At 47.9% G+C, this 21,851-nt stretch overlaps 1 protein-coding gene across 1 annotated transcript; it reads right to left on the minus strand.

Annotated features, from left to right (window-relative positions):
- Positions 1 to 3,198: 3,198 nt before the first annotated feature.
- Positions 3,199 to 6,318, minus strand: foxb2 (forkhead box B2). Its single transcript, XM_038803961.1, has one exon. It carries the CDS (start codon positions 6,180 to 6,182, stop codon positions 5,205 to 5,207), a length of 978 nt encoding a protein of 325 aa, XP_038659889.1. The 5' UTR covers positions 6,183 to 6,318; the 3' UTR covers positions 3,199 to 5,204.
- Between the last annotated feature and the right edge of the window lie 15,533 nt (positions 6,319 to 21,851).

The following is a 21,851-nucleotide window of genomic DNA, read 5'->3' on the forward strand; positions in this document are numbered from 1 at the left end:
ACTGTAAAATTAAATTATTGCGCTTTCAATTCCTGTACTGGGCTGGGAACGGTCGGTGACATATGATTGGGTTTTGTCAACAAGAATAGCATTTTACTTGTCAGTAAAGTTTAAATTGCGCTTGAATTTGTTTAATTTAAAAATTCATAATGATTGAAATTAGCAACAGCTTGGGCACAGGGGATTCAATGGGTTTCGATGTTAAGTACACCCAGATCCCATCGAATTATCTAAATGAGGCAGGGAAGTGGCAGAAATTACAGTATTAAAAATCCAATAGATTGAGGGGACTTTTACAAATCTTACGTGATAATGGCCATGACTGGGCAGGCCAAGATATTATGGGCTGCAGGCAGAACACATTTGTTGAATTACTAAATGCTGTGTCTCTGTTAAGATGAAACCGATAATTGAAGAATAGATTTCGAACAGTGGAACAGAAAACTGCATTTGCACAATATACATAAATGGAGGTTCTGGACCCGGAATAGATCATTGAGTTCAGTCTGTGTTTATCTTCTCTGGGAGCAAATATTCCAACCCCCATTTACTAGCCCTATCTCCATAGTCCTTTCCCCCTCATATCCTATCCAGTATAAGTCTGAATATTGACATGGTTTATGCTCCAACAATTAACAGTGGAAGTCAACTTTTGTGCTTCTCCTATTCTCTTATATTTCTTCTTCTATCTCCAGCCTGTTTCTAGACGTCATGGCTACTGGAAACAATTTGTTTCTTGAGACCAGACCCCATCCTTTCATGCCTAGCAATCTAAGTAGTTCCAAAAACTGCACCCCACCCAGTATTTTCAGGTATTGTTTTGTAGCAGGCAGTGAGTGTGCCTTGTACCCTCAACAACCCCTCGATATCTTTCTCAAAGTGTTTAAGTCAATACTGTGCCGGACTGTAACGGAGGTCTTATTAACAGGTCAGCAAAAACGTTATTTTACAATTCATTCATGAGATGCGGGCGTGGCTGGTAGGGCAGCAGTCGATGCCCATCCATAATTACCCTTGGGAAGGTGATGTTGAGCCACTTTCGTGACAACTGAGCGGCTTTCAGAGGGCAAATAAGAGTCAACCAAGTTGCTGTGGGATTACCCTCACACATACATAGGCCAGACCTGATGAGGACGGTAGATTTCCTCTTGTAGAGTATATTAGCTGGGTTTTAACAGAAGGTGCGGTCATTATTACATGGCCACCATTACTGATTTGATCCAGACTATTTAATACATTGAATTTAACTTGCGCTGGCTCTTGTCTCTGAATCATTCGTCTCCGTCTCTGAATTACTTGTTCAGTAACATGATCACGATGCTATGGCTCCCGAACTATTTTACATCATTGACATTGCTACATCTATCAAATGGTGCCTTAAAATAGACAGAACAACAATACACAAAGTTACAATGGAGTTCTAAGGATCTCAGAATATTTAGAAATGCCTTCTTTTGGCGCTTAAATCACTTCCTTGGGCCTTAACGCTCGAAGGTATTTTTCCATCTGGATTTGTTCCTGTTGTTAAAAAATGTCTACACCTCTCCTCAGTATCTCTAATGATATTTTGATTATTGAATACGCGTTACACGACAAAGTGTAATATTGCAGAGTTTTCGTTTGTTCTCGCACATCATATTGGACAATTACTTGCAAACAAGTGGAAAAATCAGTTCAATAATAACGTGACAATTGAGAGTAACTGTTTGTAGCTGGTGATATCGGCTCATTCCTGTGCAAAGAAAAATCACACCGCTGGTTGTGGCGCGTCGAGATTACCGAGGCTTGAAAGATAACTTGTGTTTTGGTGTCGTTATACAGAGCAAATGCGTTTCATGTGACAGTCACACATTATAGCGGAATTGCCAACAACAAGCCATCATTATTCGTTGCTGTTTGTGTTCAATGGGCAATTGTCGAAGGTCAACAAGTACTGATGCTATTACTCGGAGGTATTCAAGACATGAAAGTGAAAGTAATGGATTTATTTCAAATGTCGATCATCTTCACATCTTTCTCACTTGTTCTGTCTTTTCCGTTTTGTTTTAAAATTTAATTCTGTCATGGATGTTCCCACAGCAGCGCGAGACTGAATTTAATTTAGCCTTACGCAATATGGCACCAAAACAACACGCCGTTGTAAATCGCGGCAAAGTGATTAAAAGTAATGAAATTGCTCATGGCAGAGATTTCACTCCTTAAAGTCGCCAAAGATTTGGTTTCCCTTTAAATTCTTCGAAGGCGTTTTGGAATGTGTCAGCATTTGATTGTTGAGTATTGCACAATAACAGTTCCAAAATAATTTAGACTAAATGCAATCACGGGGACACGGCTAATTATATTCTCGTCAGTTCAGTGAATGCTCACAGGTTTTGTTTAATGAGCCAAAAAATATATACATGTGGGACCAGTCGCTAGCTACGTTCAATTTGAAACGGCAACAGGTTAATAACAGAGATTTGTGTAAGGCGAAGAGGTTAGTCGGATCATTGTGCTCCTTGTATCTTACCCTTTCTGAATCCGGACTCGAATATTTTTTTAAGGGAGCACCCAATTGAACCATCACACGTTACAGAGTTTAGCTTCGAAATAAAACTATTCACTTTATCTTGTGTCATTTCTTCGGAGCATCTTTCGTTCACTCGCTCCACCAGTTATTTCCCAAGTTCTAAAGCAAGAGTGAGAAAATTGAAACAAAATAAATGTTCAAAACTCAGTTGCCTTTTAATGCCAGTGTTTGGGAACATGTCGGCAAAGAATTGATAAACGTATGTCTAAAAAGGGGGGGGGGGGGGGGGGGGGGGGGGGGGCTTCAATTGTAATTTGATGTTTTCATCTTTTTGGATCAAAGGGTTAAAAACGTATTCCTGATATTCCCACTACTTTTATAATAAAAGCCAACTCACCTTTTGCTCGTGTATCTGCTTTGGTTAACTTTACAACATTCGATTTCAATGCAACCACTTTTGAACAATGTGACCTGTGTGCAACGTCACTTGCATCTCTCATCTGTTGAATTGGAAACCCGAAGAATCTATTCATACAGATTGGAAGATGTTGGCTGGGAGGCAGATAGTATTCCTTGGAGGTCCCAGCTGACGATTTGCATTGGGTACTGTCATCGAAATTATTACTGCACAGAACAAATAGTTAGTATATGTTGGGAGGAGAATCTGCACAGAGACAATAATGCTCGGAAAGGACGCTTTAGTATTTGTCTCCGTTTCACCGGCCTGTGTTAACTGATTCAGCGGAAGTACACTTTGGGGGTTTTTCAGTGTCAGGCACAGTGTAAATCATATTTACTTGGAAAAAAATGAGGTAGTAAAACGCATGTTGAACGGGAAATATTTAATAACCATTTTTCCAATAAAGCTCCTGTGTACAATATACACAAACTGTTCTGAACAATTATTCACAGATGAAATATTCAATACCAATATATACAAAACGAACGGAAGTTGCAACCACCTTTCACCACGGGTTTACTATACATCCATATTCACAATCCAGCAATTCCAGTCAGCTTTTGCTCGTAAAGTGCTATTACATTGTCTGCTGCGGTATTGATCGCACCATATTTAACATCACAATGAAACCACGCTACGTGCCGAAAGAAAGGCGAAAAGAAAGAGAAAAAAGGGGGACAAAACCCTGATATTTCTACCCAATACAAAGATGATGTGAAAAGATTTTATCTTTCTCTCTCTTGCCAAATGAAATTTGTGTCACTGCCAGGAGTCACTGCCCCTCACTTAACGATCTGCAGGTTAACTTAAATTCGCCACAGTGTGTTGAAACTACTGGACAAATTCAATTGAGTCTGTCTGCTTCAAATCAGTATAAGTTTCCATGTTGCACTAAAGTGCTGATTTTGATAGAGACATCGGTTCAGAAGCAAATGCGGCGCTTCTGATGCACATTCTGTCAAAATCTGAGCCCGGGTATAGTTTTCAAAAAGTCATTCCCCTTTCATGTGTTTTTCTATCAAAATAAATAGTTTTTTCCTTTGTCTTCTATGGATGTGTGTTGAAGTCAATTCTCTGAAGTAATTCGGTTGAACAGTTGAACGTGTGTTTCACAAATGTTACACCGTAATTGAAATGAAATGAGAATCGCTTATTGTCACAAATAGGCTTCAAATGAAGTTACTGTGAAAAGCCCCTAGTCGCCACATTCCGGCGCCTGTTCGGCGAATACGTGCTGCTGGCCTGCCTTGGTCTGCTTTAAAAGCCAGCGATTTAGCCCAGTGTGTTAAACCAGCCCCTTGGTGCGTTTTGGCGCGTTTTGTTTAGACAACGTGCAAGCCATTCATTGTGCATGTTTGAAGAGGTGTTTCTGAACAGTGCAGATATTTAAATCTGGAGCAGCCAACAAGAGCTCGACCACTGTCAATGGTCATGAAGCAATGAATATATCTGTATGTTCAAAAGAAATTCAGAATATTGGAGTAAATATACAAGTGACATTTCTATCCCGCAAAACAGATCCACCAGTTCTTCTTTGTACAACTGGTGGAAGTAATACAAATAAACGGTCGCGATCTAAAATAATATCAGTGCTGCGATAATGAGACTTTAGAAGCTGCACTTTCTAAACTTGCTCACTTCAACTTACGCCGCGCCGTTTCAAATAGTTTTTGACTTGACCTCCAAGTAAACAAGTTATCTCAAACCCCTCAAATTCCTGCTGGCTGCTATTTACCAACTCCTTGCATGCGAGTATGTTTAGGAATCGTTCTTTTGTGTCTGTGTCACTTTACATGATTCCACCAGGCTTGTTTTGTTTGTTAACCGCAGTTTAAAGACATCCTTCCCGGTTTGGAAATGCCCGGAAAACGCTGATCATCCATGCTGTCTGGTCAATTCTGAATGATAAGGTGCAGATTTAAATACTCACAAATAATGTTTCAGGAACAACGATGAAAATATATTCTCAGATCCAGGGAATTATTCCAGAAACATACAACTTTCTATTTGACTTTCTTTGTCCAGGTTCACCGGCGGTTTATTTACAGAAAGTGGATCGTCTCTCTCACCTGTAAATTCTCTATTAAAACATTTCCCTGAAACATGTCTAAATGACAATGATTTATGAGCTTTTAACGAGTCAACACATTTTTCTGCTATAATTAACCTTTTCACATCATCTTTAATCAACTCTTTCCCCATCAAAAACGGATCCATATTCCAGTCCACTTGCCCTCAGGAATGGACTAGCACGGAGTGCAATGAGCTAGTTTTGCCCTCAGTGGAAAGTGATCGAGTCTGGTCTGGGTGCAAAGAGGTTGCAGATGAAGACGGGCAGATCTGCGTGGGACTGCCTGGCAGGCCTCCTGGGGCTGGCATTGTGGAGATGGACGCCAGAGACACTGTAGGTTTGATGGGAACGGGCACGGCTGGCATTGTCTGCGTGCCCGGGTGACAGATTGTCTTTATGGGCACCCCAAATGGGCTGTAATCGGGAGAAACAGGCATGGGGGCCATGGAGTCTATGACACCAACATGAGGCCACATGGACCCCACCATGTTACTGAGCTGGCTGGGCACTGGGTAGCCAAGGTGGTGCATTACAGAGGCTAAAGGAAGTCCACTGGCCATCATGTTCTTATAGTCCCTGCCAATTATGTTCTCGATGGCAAATGGGTGCTTAAATCCAGTGGACTGCGGCCCGTTGACTCCATAGGGCTGAAACTGGGGCAGGCGCCCCAGACCCGGGGCCGTGTCCGGTGTAGCCAAGCCCAACTTGGCCTGTTGTTGTTGTTGCTGCTGGTGGTGGTGGTGGTGGTGGTGCTGCTGGAAATAATGGATCATTTGTGAATTTTTGGCGGACAAGTGTTCTGAGCGGTGAACCTTAAACCTCTTACGGCGGCGGAGGAAACTGCCGTTCTCGAACATGTCCCCACAGTCAGGGTGCAGAGCCCAGAAACTGCCTTTGCCTGGCTGGTCGGGTCTGCGCGGAATCTTGATGAAACAGTCGTTAAAGGAAAGATTGTGGCGGAGGGAATTCTGCCACCGCTGAGTGTTCTCTCTGTAATAAGGAAATCTGTCCATGATAAATTTGTAAATCTCACTCAAGGGGAGCATCTTCTCGGCAGAACTCTGGATGGCCATCGCAGTCAGCGAGATGTACGAGTAAGGAGGCTTCTGATCACTGTAGGAATTTTTCCCCGGACGAGGCATGTTTGTTAGGCTAAGCAGGGGGAACAAGAGAGGGCAGAATTAACAAAACACCTCGCTCTGGAAGCGGAGCTGATGAGGATCCAGTTGAATTCCTTGCACGAGTTTCCATACAATCTCTGATCGCCAAGATGCTGAAGCAATTCCCTTTGCCTGGAATGCTGCGCTGCTGAAAACGCCAGAGTTGGAGATGCGGCTTCGAAAAGCTCCGTGCTGTCTCGCTAGGAGATAGGGAGGCCGGCAAGTGCACACTTGTGTTGTGTGAGCTAACGAGCCTTGTTGTGATCACAGATGCAGGGACCCCTGCAGCTCCCTTCACCGCTTTGTTGCTCTTCATTATCACATGACAGTCGCTCAGGGACTGGAGGAGAGAGAGAGGGGCGGGGGGGGGGGGGGAGAGAAAACGCGACACGATTCTACTTTCATTTCCACCTATTTAGGAGAAATGCTCGGCCAATAGAACATGCTTGTGTTTTGAACGCAGTGTGCGGTCGGGCTGAATAGCCAGCCAGTGCGGAAATGCCAATGGTGTGGACAGTTAGATAGCTCCAGTCAGTCAAGCTTAAACTTAATACCGGCGGTTACAAAAACCGAACTCATTCCAGTTTGAGAACCACATCAACTTAGTTCATCTTTCAGACTGTAGCGCCCACACGACCTGTACAGTTTAGCTGGCCGAGCCGAGGCTACATTCATTCTGCATGTGCTTTTAAAGTTTATTTGATGGGAGCTCAGAAATGGGCTGTCTGTTCTCTGCATTTCCTATCATAGATTATTTTGCTTTGGCTTGCCAGTTACTCACCAAATGAGGCCTCCGGGCGAATTGTGCCATGGGGTTCCCGCGCAATAACTAACGCGGTGAAAATGTTAGTTACTCGTCGCTTTTTAGGTTTATGAAAACTATAAATTCTACTGACTGTCCTTTTTGTGGAAACACCAACTCACTTCACTGTCACCAGCTGTGGCTTTTCAGCCCATAGTCAAGTTCAGCAAATGCCAGTCTGAAGCCCCAAATCAGACAGCAGGTTTAGGAGAGAGAGAGAGAGAGAGAAACAGACAGAATGAAGGAAAGAATAAATAAAGATATTCTGGGAGAAAGAGAACTGGACGGTAATTCCGAAAATAGACTTGCAGCTATTGAAAGATGCTCCAGCATTTGCTTGGGAGTGTATTTGAAATCGAAAGTAAATGTCCAGTCCTATAAAGCGGGAATGAGAGATAATCTGCTACCTGTGGTACACACTGATGGTTATTGTCCACAACACAATCCATTCCGACTAATATGCCAGGATGTGAACAAACTCAATCTGAAGGGTTTGTTTATTTCTGTTAATCTTCCATCGCGGTGTCTTTCTTGAATAGGCAGAAAGCAGCAGAAATGTTAACAACGCGCCGAGCGCTGACTGACCGACCAAATTGAAGAAGCTATTGAAACGGCATCTTGTCATTTGCATTTCCAAGGCTGCATGTCCTATTCTGCTCGGTTAGTGGTAAACGATATTGTCATTATAAACGTCGGCAGATATTTCAGTTCCGTCTGAAATCTATTCAACTGCACCGTGAATAAAATGTATACATCCCAACTTTTCGGAAATTGATGGAGCTACACTCGACAACCAGAAAGAAAATATTTGGGCTTTTTTTACACGTCATTTAAAAAATAGCAGCATTTTAGCATGCCAGACAGTTAGTTCTCTTTAATAAGGACGGTTAGATGAATTGTACTATGAATGAGATGCACCCTCTCATTGGAGTAATATTTTAAATGGAAGTGGAATCGAAGAGAGCTCCTACAGCCGGAGATATATTTAGCGGGGTTACTTCCATGGGATCGTTTTCTTACTTTGACTAGAAAGGGGAATTTACACTAGTGACACTGGGGTTGTTGTTCACGTAGTGGGAATAAGAATCAGCTGAAAATAGCAGAGAGGGCGGCGGAGAACATTGATGGAAACAAAAGCTAGAGGCGGTATATTGCGGAGAGTCCCGGGACTGACTGTCCATGGACAGGTACCGGAGTGGGAGCATCGCCCAGTCGTGGCTCTCAATCACGGTGCTGGCTGACTCTTCCCCACACATTGAGGGGAAGAGTCAGCCAGAAGCACGAAGTGGTGTCCCAATATTTCCACCCACTGAACCACCAGATTATTATGGGAGCTGAGATCGGGAAGGAGATCCCGGTTTTCGCATTCAGGTTTTCGATCTGACTTGCGAATCTTTTGGAGGTAATCCGCAATTTAATGCGGATTAACTGCCCTGACCCATTGGGATTTCATGAGAAGTTGCATGTGGATTGGCACAACCCTCAACGGCGATGATTCGGAGGATGGGGTTTGACATTTCCGCAAATCCAAACTCACCGGCAGTCGCCGGGTGAATGGGGAGCAGGAACATCCCGATTCTGCAGCAGCATTCCCAAATCTATCCCATCGATGTGACCCTATCAGCCCAAAACTGGCAAACTGCAACTATCCCCAGGACCTCCGCGCATTGTAAGATTAGTCAAACAGGAATTAAAATCGCCACAATTAATTTAACAAAGAAGGAGACTACTGAAAAAAAAATATATCGGGATATATAGAAACTGTGGTCCTGAAGAATGGTTTTAGGAGGAAGCCGTTTATCTTTTGGGATACAATGGTAGTTGATGCACTTTTCCAATCTTGTCTGTTTTATTTCATATTAACTATTCTTGTAACCTCCAAACCGGCGATTCGGGGGTGCATACCCGAACATGTATTTGTACCACCTAAATATCTCCCACCTATTGATTCGCTTTGAAATGTTCCCAAGCAATTGGGTAAAGCTGAATACTGTGTCACTCAACCCTCCTATCGAGCCTGGCCCAATGTACCACATTTCCCCGCCACCATACGTTTCCTATTGGTATCTCCTGTAGCGGTTCTTCTAATTGCATCGTTCTGTGCTTAACCCGCTGACCCCAGTCTTGAGTTTCTGAACTTTTTCAAAGTGGCCCCATACTCCACTACCTTTCAAGGTGATTTGGTTTAGCGCCATGCTCTGGTGCCTCGATGGTAGTGTGAATGAGTTCCATACAGTAGCATCATTAACATCTCATTAATTAGCCCAATACAGTAGTCTCCGGCCTCCTGCGATGCTCGCAGGCATGGAAGTGTCACCGGCGCAGTTCACTTGTGGTATTTAAAAACGGAAGGAAGTTCTCCAAAGGCACAAAGGTGGGCTAACAGTTGTGCCGCTGGCTGTGGGGCTTCTACCAGGGCCGGGGCAGTAGCAGCAGGCAACCAGGATATGGGCTGTGTGTCCAGGGAGTCCCCCCAGACACTGTGGCACATAAATGTGTAGAGCTTCACTAGCCGTATGGGTACCCCCCCCCCACACCACCCACCAAGGAACCCTCAGACCCATCTGACTCAACAGGAAGGCAATGGTCCAGCACAGCCAGTGGCCCAACAGGAGTTGGTACTCCTCAGAGCACCCTTCCAAGACGCTGTCATGGGGAGCAGGAGAGGAGCAGAGTGCACCCCGAACAGTGGACGCATGCACCATGGCCTTTGCCACCCATTCTGGCACATTGGATGGATGGCCCACTTGGGGCACTATCAGCTAGCCCATCCCGCAGGACAACCAGCCATTACCAAGTTCTGCCTGCCCACTGCGCCCCTACTCCCATCCATCCTTCCCCCAGACAGGTGCACACAACTCGTGCATCCCATAGAAGGCCCATGGCACACCGCAGCTATAGCCCCAATAGTGCCACCCCTTGCCCAGCCCCATCCATTGGCCTGCCTGCATGCATGCCACCAAGCATGGCATTGGTCAGTGACACATGGCCAGAATGGGTGTATGGAGGGTGACAAATGGGGGGCAGAGGCTGCAATGCAGGCCAGGACCATCGTGTAGGCCGTTGGACATGGAATGAGCATGAGAGTACACACTATGCTAACATACCTGCCCTTTACCCAGTGCAGGAAATGGTTGGCATCTGCCTGGCCATGGCGGCCCTTGTGGATACAATGAGGCTACACGAGTCGGAGCTGCCCGATGAGGACCCTGCTCAACAGGGGCCTGCCCCTGAGGTAGAGGTGACAGCTGGTGAGGCTGAAAGTTGGCCATCCAGAAAGCTGAGGAGGAGGTGCCACATCAGGCCCCATGTATATCGGCAGGGCCTGTCCGTCGAGGACCTGCCAGACCGAACATGCCATCATTGACTACGGCTGAGTAGGGGGACTGTGCAAAATCTGTGCCGGATGATGCGCACATGGAACCATGGAGTATGGGGATGACACCCGCACCTGGTGACCGTTGCCCTGAAACATTTTGTCATGAGTTCCTTCCAGGCGCTGAGTTGAGACATGTCTAGGATCTTGCAGATGTCCGTTCGTAGGTGCATTCATGCTGTCGCGGATACCCAAGATGCCCGGGTGGCACAAGACGTCAACTTAAACTGGATCGAGTCCACTAGGTATCACGGGAGCAGGATTCGCCACCATCGCAGGTAAGTCCCAGGTCCAGGAGGTGATAGATGATGGTTATGGGGGTGGTGAGCGGTGATGGGTAGGACCTACCATATGGTGACCCCACATCACAGGCCACCCCCCCTTCCTTCCCCACCGCGGTGACAGCAGTGACGAGAAGTTGGTGTCATACTTGGACATGTGAATGGGGTGTTGTGGGATTGCGGGTGTGGGGGGGAAACAAGGACTCCAGACCATCATGCCCATTTCCCGGTGAGTCGAGAGTTGCAGTGGGGGCAAGGGACACTAGCTGGTCCTGCCTCTTCAGGAGGTGACCCTGCAAAACACAAGACAAGAAGTATGGTGAGATCGCGGATAGACATGATGTGAGGGAGCCGAGGGGTGACTCAGGTGCCATAGGGACATCACAACGCATTGGGGCTCATTTGGTTGTCCCGTGCCAATCTCCGTTTCTGTGACTGCCCGCTCCCCCACCCTATTGACCAGGTCCATCGCCCTCTGCTCCACGACAGTGAGGGGCCACAGGTCTGGAAGGCCCCCTCTGGTCTTCTCCCACTCCTGGCAGTTATGGGCTGCCATATCCTGAGGGGAGAGATTATGCAGAGTATGCAGGCAGCACAGGGGGTCCACTGCTGGTGGCCTGTTTGTGCAGGGCACTTGGTCAAGGCGGATGATATGGGTGTTGGCGTGTGGTGTAGGGTGGGATGCGTGCAAACTGCCGCCGGCTGGGGCTCGATCACCCTCTAAGATGGGGATGGGTTATGGGAGTGTGGGGCCAGGGGCACAGAGCTGGTTTGCATGTCCTCAATGGCTCCGACAGTCCCACCCCATCGGGACTGGAACTCCTGCCATTCAACCCCAACATCAGCACTTAGTCTCTCAAACAGAGAATCCAGCCCAGTAACTTTAATGTACATATGTCCCAAAGGTAGTTCGCAAACAGACAGCACAGCATGTTTGCCAGGAGATGAGACCAAATGATTGAGGAATGAGGTGGTGGATGTGAGGCTGGAAGTGGATGATGTCTTCAGGATGAGATACATTGCTGGAGTACATGGTAGAGTTTGGATAATCATGGAGGGATTTATAGCTGAAGGTGTGGAATTAAAATGTAATCCGCAAGAACCAGTGTCCATGCAGATCAGCATGGACCAGCACTCCACATTACCCCAGGAGTAATGTCTGCCAGCGCAGTTGGTAGTCAGAATTAATTTTATATTTCAAAATCAGTTACTTCTGTGCCTTAATTGAGATTCAGCCTCAGGCAGAAATATTTACTTGGTAGCAGCTTTACTTTACATTGGGAATCATCAACAGTGCCACTGAGAAACATTTATTAACCAATATCCCGTTTTTTGATGCTTCAGGTTCTGCCAGAAACTTTCAGTTCTACAAATCATTGCAGCTTGATCTAAACGTTCGATACACGAGCTGAAGATCAGAGAAATAAGAATTACTGCTCTTGGCATCTGGAAAGAAAACAAGTCAATAGGGTGAAAGGCAAATGTTCCAATGTCTAAAGTTATACGTACAGTAATGCAGATCAAATTTAATTTACTTTTTATTTTTTTTTTCCAATTAAGGGCAATTTAGCGTGGCCAATCCACCAACTCTGCATTTCTTTGGGTTGTCGTTGTGAGACCCACGCAGACAAGGGGAAAATGTGCAAACTCCACACAAGGCTGGGATCGAACCAGGGTCCTTGGCACTGTCAGGCAGCAGTGCTAACCACTGTGCCACCATGCCAGCCCCAATGCAGATGGTTATAATCATTGCTCACAATCATTGCAATTTCAAGACATCCATGTGTCTTGCTGAAGGAACTAATCTTGGGCTTATCACCTCAACCATTTTCTCTGTCATACAGTCAAGCGTAGGGATATTTGCTGAAGCTCCACTCAGTTTAAAATTCCTCCAACAAGGAAGTAGCATGTCTTAGCCTATGGCAGGACCTGGATGACATAGGATATAAGGCACAGAAACAGACCATTTAGTCAAACCAGTCCATGCCAGTGTTTATCCAGTTGAGCCTCCAGCAATCTTTCTGGATCTAAATCTACCATTGTAATCAGCTATTCCCTTCTCCCTCATTTGCTTGCCTAGTTCCCCCTTAACTGCACCATACTATTCACTTCAACCATTCCTTGTCGTAATGAGTTGCACATTCTTAACACTCTGTGGGTGAAGAAGTTTCTGCTCAATTCATTGGATTTTTGTCAAGTACCTTATATTTATGGCCTCTAATTATGTTCTTTCCAACACAGTATTCACTCAATCAAACCAATTTATAATTTTAAATATCTCAATTAGATGATCCCTCAGCCTTCTTTTTCAAGAGAGAAATGAAATGAAAATCGCTTATTGTCACGAGTAGGCTTCAATGAAGTTACTGTGAAAAGCCCCTAGTCGCCACATGCCGGCGCCTGTCCGGGGAGGCTGGTACGGGAATCGAACCGTGCTGCTGGCCCGCTTGGTCTGCTTTAAAAGCCATCGATTTAGCTCAGTGAGCTAAACCAGCCCCTAGAAGTGACCCAGCCTGTCAATCCTTTCCTGGTATTGTTATGGGCCAGGGTTTAGAGAACTCAAAAGTATACCATGGAGTTCACCTGATCCACCACTTTTAATAGATTGTGGTATGGGGAGCACATGGGCCACTCTACAGGTGTGGTACAGCAGAAATAGAAAAGTATTTTTTAAAGTAAAAAAAGGTTTATTCTATGAACTCAAGTTAACCTTTCGAAAACATACAGTGAACATCTTAGCAACCGTCAATTCAAATACAACCCCCAAAGAATACAACACTAATTAATCCTTAATAACTTCCCAAACAACATCCAGAAGACAAAATAAACACATTTTAACAGAAGGACATCAGGTTTACACTCACTACTGAACATTTATAATTCTGAATTCACCAAATCATCAAGAGATAGCCTTTTCATGGCAGGGAGAACAGCAGTTCACCTGCTTTGTCTGGCTTCAGCTCCAACACTGAAAAACGAAACCAAAAAAACACAGACACACCCAAGCTTTTTTCATAGTGAAACTAAAAAGCAGAGACAGAGCTCAGCTCCCATACTCTGACATCACTGCAGTAACATGAGCAGACAGACATTTCTTAAAGTGACATTCCCATTACAGTATATGCACCAACACATTTCCTGTATCGTCCTTGTAAATCTTAGCTGCACCCTCTAAGGTGTCCCTTTGTCCTTGACCAGAACTACATACAGAACTCTGCAGTGTGATCTAACCAATGTTTAATACAGGTTGAGCACAACTTGCCTACTTTTCAATTCTATCCCTCCAGAACTGAAGCCTGGTACTTGGTTTGCTTTCCTTATGGTCTTGCTAACCTGTGACACGATTTTTAATCATTGGCATCTTTGTACTCCAAGATCCCTTTATTCTGTTACCCACCTAAACTTGCACCTCCCAAGAACCAATTATTTGCCATTCTGCAAGTTTAATTATGTGCTCCTGTAAGTTATTGCAGCCCTCCTCAATATTTAAAAAAAATATTTTTAAGTGCATTTTTCAGTTTTTACAGAATAACAACGTAACCTATAGTGCGCCTGGTATTTTTATGTTGTGACATTTCTTATTTACAAATTTTACACATACACTCTCTCCATCTGTCCTCCCTTGTTGGTAGTCTGGTTCTTCCCTGGTGCCAACTTTCACCCGAGGTGTCATACACTGTGTTTCGCTCATCTCTTCTGCGGTTTTAGTTGTTGTCCTTGTGGGTTCGGGAGAGACTTCCTGCCCCACCCCACCTCTCTTTTTCCCCTGTTTCACTCTGTGACTTCCCTTGGGTTCCCTCCTCACCTCCTCTCCCCTTCCTCCTCTGCTCCTCTCAATTGTGTGTGTTCTCACCTGTTCTCAATCTCTCATCCTCCTCCCCACCCTCTTCCTCGCCACTGTTGGCTTCGAACAGGTCCTGGAACAGGCTGATGAATAGCCCCCACGCTTTGTGGAAGCCCTCGTCCGACCCTCGGATGGTGTACTTGATCTTCTCCAGATGGAAAAATTTCAACAGGTCTGCCAGCCAGTCTGCAGCTATGGGTGGTGCTGCTGATCGCCAGCCGACAAGGAGTCTCCGGCATGCGATTAAGGAAGGAAAAGCCAGGACATTGGCCCTCTTCCCCATATGAAGTCTGGCTGCACTCCTCAGTATTGACCATCCCTTCCAATTTGGTACCAACGATAAATTTAGAAATTCTATTTTTGATCTCAAAGTCAAAGTTTTTATGTAAATTGTGAACAACAGCAGTCCCTGCCTTCTACTACTCAGAGTAATTACCCTTTGTTTTCTGTCTTGAAACTCACTCGCAATCCATTCTGCCACTTGTCCTCTACCTCCACATATTCTGACCTTATTCATTAGTCTAATATGAGACATCTATTGAAAATTCGTAAAAATTACGTTGACTGTAATAGTATTGTCGACTCTCATCTGTTTCCTACCTAAGAAAATCAATATAGTTAGTCAAGCAACATTTTCCCTTTTGAATTTCATGTTTGTTATATCTCTTATTTCTAAATGTTCGTAAGTTCTCTCATTTAGTAAGGATTCTATTATTCTTCCTGCCTCCGATGTTAAACTAGCTGGTCCAAAATTCCCTGGACATGTTTTTAAACATAGGAATTACATCAGCTATGCACTAATCCTCTGGTAATACATTATTTTCTAATTAATTATCAGTTGTTTTAAACTGCTAGAAATTCAATAAGGAATGAAACTGGATGGACCACTGGCATTGTCCTCGTCACCGAAAACAACAGCAAACTTGGCCCTGATGACCCTGCAAAGACCTTGGGCGGGATTCTCCGACCCCCCCGCCGGGTCGGAGAATCACGGGGGACCGGCATGAATCCCACCCCTGCCGTCTCCCGAAGTCTCCGGCACCAGAGATTCGGCGGGGGCGGGAATCGCGCCGCACCTGTCGGCGGGCCCCTCCCCCCCAGCGATTCTCCGGCCCGCGATGGGCCGAAGTCCCGCTGCTGTCATGCCGGTCCCGCCGGCGTGAATCAAACCACCTACCTTACCGGAGGGACCAGGCGGCGGGGACGGGCTCCCGGGTCCTGGGGGGGCGGGGGGGGCGGGGTGATCTGACCCCTGGGGGTGCCCCCATGGTGGCCTGGTCCGCGATCGGGGCCCACCGATCGGCGGGCGGGCCTGTGCCGTGGGGGCACACTTTTCCTTCCGCGTTCGCCATAGTCTTCAAGATGGCGGACGTGGAAGTGAACCCTCCCCTGCGCATGCACGGGGATGACGTCAGCAGCCGCTGACACTCAGGCGTATGCGGGGACTTCCGCCGGCCGGTGAAGTCCCTTTGGCCCTGGATGGCGTGGCGCCAAAGGCCGTTCCCGCCGGCCAGAGGGGTGCCAACCACTCCGGTGCGGTCCTAGCCCCTCAAGGTTAGGGCTTGGCCCCTAAAGGTGCTGAGACTAAAGGAACCGGAGTGGTTCACGTCACTCCATCCCGCCGGGACCCCCGCCCTGCCGGGTAGGGGAGAATCCCGCCCCTTCTTACTAACATCTGGGGGTCTGTGCCAAAACTGGGAGACTTAGTCAACAACAGCCTGACATAGTAATATTCATGGAATTATATCTTACAGATAATGTTCCATTCACCATCATCACCATCCCTGAGTATGACCTGTCCCAGCAGATGTGGCGAAACAGCATGAGGGAGTTGCCCTGGGGTACATTGATTCTGAAAAACTCCTGCCGGCCAGCTAATGAATCAGTATTCCTCCATGTTGAACACCACTTGGCGGAAGCACTGAGGATGTCCATCACCAGACCAGGAGTGTCTCTCGCACCACAACAGGCCGAGCCCAAAGGACATAGCTGCTACACTGGTTCTGCGGCAGGTAGTGAAGGCACCAACAAGGGGGAAGAAACATACATAGAGTCATAGAATTTACAGTGCAGAAGGAGGCCATTTGGCCCATCGGGTCTACACCAGCCCTTGGAAGGTGCACCCTACTTAAGCCCACGTCTCCACCCTATTCCCATAACCTAGTAACCTTTTTGGACACTAAGGGCAATTTAGCATGGCAAATCCACGCAACCTGCATATCTTTGGACTGTGGGAGGAAACCAGAGCACCCGGAGGAAACCCACGCAGACAAGGGAGAACGTGCAGACTCTGCACAGACAGTGACCAAAACGGGAATTGAACCTGGGACCCTGGAGCTGTGAAGCAACCGTGCTAACCACTGTGCTACTCTGCCACCCTATGACCTCATACTCACCAATTGCCTGCCAGAGATGCATCTGTCCATGACAGTATCAGCAGGAGTGACTACCACACCGTCCTTGTGGAGTCAAAGTCTCATTTTCACATTGAGGACACTTTCCATAGTGTTGTGTGGTACTACCACCATGCTGCATGGGATAGACTTCAAATAGGTCCAGCAACTCAAGACTGGACAACTAGGAGGCTATTTGGGCCATCAGCAGCAACAGAATTGTAGTCAACCACAAATTGCAACCTCATGGCCAGACATATCCCCCACTCTACCATTACCACCAAGCCAGGGGATCAACCCTGGTTCAATGAAGAGTGCAGGAGAAGCAGCACCAGGCAGACCTAAAAATGAGGTGTCAACCTGGTGAAGCCAAAACACAGGATTACTTGTATGCCAAACAGCATAAAACGAAAGCAATAGACAGAGCTAAATTATTCCACGACCAACGAATCGGATCTAAGTTCTGCAGTCCTGTCACATTCATGCATGAATGGTGGTGACCAATTAGACAACTCACTGGAGGGAGGGTGCTCCACAAATATCCCCATCCTCTATGATGGGGGAAGCCTAGCACATCAGCACAAAAGAGAAAACTGAAACAATCACCAGCCAGAGTGCTGAGTGGATGATCCACCTCGGTTTCCTCCAGAGCTCCTTAACATCACAGATGCCATTCATCAACCAATTCCATTCACTCAACGTGATTTCAAGAAACAGTTGAAGGCACTGGATTCTGCAAAGTCTATGGGCCCTGTCAATATTCCCACAATAGCACTGAAGACTTGTACTCCAGAACTTGCTGCGCCCCAATACAGCTACAACACGGGCATCTACCCTGCAATGTGGAAATTGACCAGGTATATCCTGGACACAAGAAACAGGACAAACAGAGCCCGGCCAATTACTGCCCCATAAGTCAATCAGTAGCAAAGTGATGGAAGGAGTCATGAGCAGTGCCATCAAGCGGCACTTGCTCAGCATAACCTGCTTACTGATGCCCAGATGGGTTCCACCAGGGTCAGTCAGCTCCTGATCTCATACAACCTTGATTCAAACATGGACAAATGAGCTGAACTCCAGACGAGAGGGCAGCGTGACTGCCCTTAACATCAAGGCAGCATTTGACTGAGTGTGGTGTCAAGGAGACTTAACAAGACTGGAGTCAATGGTAATCAGGAGGAAAACTCTCGGGCAGCATGGTAGAACAGTGGTTAGCACAGTTGCTTCACAGCTCCAGAGTCCCAGGTTCGATTCCTGGCTTGGGTCACTGTGCGGAGTTTGCATTTTCTCCCCGTGTCTACGTGGGTTTCCTCCGGGTACTCCAGTTTCCTCCCACAGTCCAAAGATGTGCAGTTTAGGTGGATTGGCCACGCTAAATTGCCCTTAGTGTCCAAAAAGGTTAGGTGGGGTAACTGGGTTACAGAGATGTGTGGATGTGTGGGCTTAGGTAGGGTGCTCTTTCCAAGGGCCGAATGGCCTCCTTCTGCACTGTAAATTATATGATCTATGACTTTCACTGGTTGGGGTCATACCTAACACAAAGGAAGACATTTGAGGTCACAGGAGGTCAATCATCTCAGTTCCAGGATATCATTTCAGAAGTTCCTCACGGTAGTGCCCTTGATCCAACCATCTTCGGCTGCTTCATCAATGACCCTCCTTCCATCATAAGGTCAAAGGTCACTCATGACTGCACAATGCTCAACACCATTCATGACTCCTCATTTACTGAAGCGGTCCATATCCAAATGCAGTAAGACCTGGACAATATCCAGGCTTGGGCTGACAAGTGGCAAGTAACATTCACGTCACACAGGTGCCAGGCAATGACCATCCTCAACAAAAGAGGATCAAACAAACTTCCCTGACATTCAATGGCATTGCAATTGCTAAAATTCCCACTATCAATATTCTGTGGTGGGGTGGGGGTTATCATTGACCAGAAAGTGAACTGGGCTAACCATATAAATACTGTGGTTTCAACAGAAGATCAGTGACAAGGGATCCTGTGGTGAGTAACTCACCTCCTGACTCCCCCAAGCCTATCCACCATCTACAAGGTACAAGTCAGGAGTGTGATGCAAAACTCTCCGCTTGAATGGATGAGTGCAGCTGCAACAACACTCAGGAAGCTTGATTCCATTAAGGACAAAGTAGCCCACTTGATTGGCACCCCATCCACAACCATTCACTCCCTCCATCACTGACACACAGTAGCAGCAATGTGTACCATCCAGAAGATGTAGTAGTGGGGCAGCACGGTAGCATGGTGGTTAGCATAAATGCTTCACAGCTCCAGGGTCCCAGGTTCGGTTCCCGGCTGGGTCACTGTCTGTGCGGAGTCTGCACGTCCTCCCCGTGTGTGCGTGGGTTTCCTCCGGGTGCTCCGGTTTCCTCCCACAGTCCAAAGATGTGCGGGTTAGGTGGATTGGCCATGCTAAATTGCCCGTAGTGTCCTAAAAAGTAAGGTTAGAGGGGGGGTTGTTGGGTTACGGGTATAGGGTGGGTTTGAGTAGGGCGATCATTGCTCGGCACAACATCGAGGGCCGAAGGGCCTGTTCTGTGCTGTACTGTTCTATGTTCTAACTCACCAAGGCTCCTCAGATTACACCTTCCAAACCCACAACCACTACCATCTGGAGGGACAAAGGCAGTAGATACATGGAACACAACCAACTGGAACTAAACTTCCAAGTCGCTTACCATGGTAATATGTCGCTGAGTCAAAATCTTGTAACTCCTTACCTAATGACGCTGTGGTGTCCCTGCAGCACATGACTGCAATGGTTCAGTTGCAGTTCACCAGCACCTTCTCAAGGGCTACTGGGGATGAGAAATAAATGTTGGTCTAACCAGCAATCCCACATCTCATGAATGAATTTTTAAAATACCTCTGCTATCTCTTGTATAGATTATTTCAAAATACGTGGACACAAATAATCTCGATCAGGGGCTTGGGCTGACGTATAGAAATGAACATGCATGGGTCATAAAAAATAGGCAATGAATATCCCCACGAGAAGTACCAATCTTTTATTGAGCATTTCCAACATCCCCCATCATCCCCTGTGGTGGCGCAGTGACACAGTGGTTAGCACTGCTGCCTCACAGCGCCAGGGACCCAGGTTCAATTCCAACCTTGGGTGACTGTGTTGAGTTTGCACTTTCTCCCCATTTTTGCGTAGGTTTCCTCCAGGTCCTCTGATTTACTCCCTCAGTCCAAAGATGTGCAGGTTCGGTGGATTGGCCATTCTAAGTTGTCTCTTGGTGCCCAAAGGTTAACTGGGGTTATGGGGTTACGGGGGGAGTGGGCCTCAGTCATATGTTCTTTCAGAAGGTTGGTGTAGACTCGATGGGCTGAATGGCATCCTTCTGCACTGTTGGGATTGTACAATTCCATGATCAATATCATGAGGGTTAATACTGATCAGAAACATAACTGGACGAGGCATAACACCATGGGCGCGATTCTCCGCTCTCATGCCAGTTCGGAGAATAGCGGGCCGCGCAGATTTTCACGGCGACGCCGGTCCGACGCCCTCCCGCTATTCTCCGAACCCCGCACAAACTACACGTCGGCATTCCCGGTAAAGGCCTCGACAGACCCCCCGACACGACCAGAAGCCCGACTTTTTGGCCCCCCGCTATTCTCCGGCCCGGATGGGCCAAAGTCCCGACGTCACCACGCCATGTTTTCACGCCGGCCAACACACCTGCTTTTCAAGTTCGTCAACCAGTCGTGCTGACTGACGAGAGCTTCGAGGAGGTGAGCGCACCGCTCAGCGCACTGCTGGAGTCTGGCCACAACGGGGAAGGCATCCCCGAGAATGGGAGGGGGGTCCAGAGCGGGGGGGAGTGTGGGAGACGGAGAGGGGGAGTGTGGGAGACGGAGGGGGGGGAGTGTGGGAGACGGAGGGGGGGAGTGGGGGAGACGGAGGGGGGAGTGGGGGAGACGGAGGGGGGAGTGGGGGAGACTGAGGGGTGAGTGGGGGAGACTGAGGGGGGAATGTGGGAGACGGAGGGGGAGTGGGGGAGACAGAGGGGGGGAGTGTGGGAGACTGAGGGGGGGAGTGTGGGAGACGGAGGGTGGAGTGTGGGAGACTGAGGGGGGGAATTTGGGAGACGGAGGGGGGAGTGGGGGAGACTGAGGGGGGTAGTGGGGGAGACTGAGGGGGGAGTGTGGAAGACTGAGGAGGGAGTGTGGGAGACGGAGGGGGGGGAGTGTGGGAGACGGAGGGGGGAGAGTGGGAGACGGAGGGGGGAGTGGGGGAGACTGAGGGGGGGAGTGGGGGAGACTGAGGGGGAGTGTGGGAGACGGAGGGGGGAGTGGGGGAGACTGAGGGGGGAATGGGGGAGACTGGGGGGGGAGTGGGGGAGACTGAGGGGTGAGTGGGGGAGACTGAGGGGGGAATGTGGGAGACGGAGGGGGGAGTGGGGGAGACAGAGGGGGGAGTGTGGGAGACTGAGGGGGGGAGTGTGGGAGACGGAGGGTGGAGTGTGGGAGACTGAGGGGGGGAATTTGGGAGACGGAGGGGGGAGTGTGGAAGACTGAGGAGGGAGTGTGGGAGACGGAGGGGGGGGAGTGTGGGAGACGGAGGGGGGGAGAGTGGGAGACTGAGGGGGGAGTGTGGGAGACGGAGGGGGGGGAGTGTGGGAGACGGAGGGGGGAGAGTGGGAGACTGAGGGGGGAGTGTGGGAGACTGAGGGGGGAGTGGGGGAGACTGAGGGGGGAGTGGGGGAGACTGAGGGGGGAGTGTTGGAGACTGAGGGGGTAGTGTGGTAGACTGAGGGGTGGAGTTGGGAGGGGGGGGGTAGGGAGAGAGTGAGCGAGTGACTCGTCCAACCCCGGTTACAAAATGTCTGCCAGCGTGCCATGGCGTGCCGGTCACGAGGACACGGCCGCTGGTTCCTCTGTGGCTTACGGCCACAGGCCACTAACGCACCGGTGAAGAGGA

Source organism: Scyliorhinus canicula, chromosome 8 (genome assembly GCF_902713615.1).
Source record: "Scyliorhinus canicula chromosome 8, sScyCan1.1, whole genome shotgun sequence".
NCBI lineage: Eukaryota > Metazoa > Chordata > Chondrichthyes > Carcharhiniformes > Scyliorhinidae > Scyliorhinus > Scyliorhinus canicula.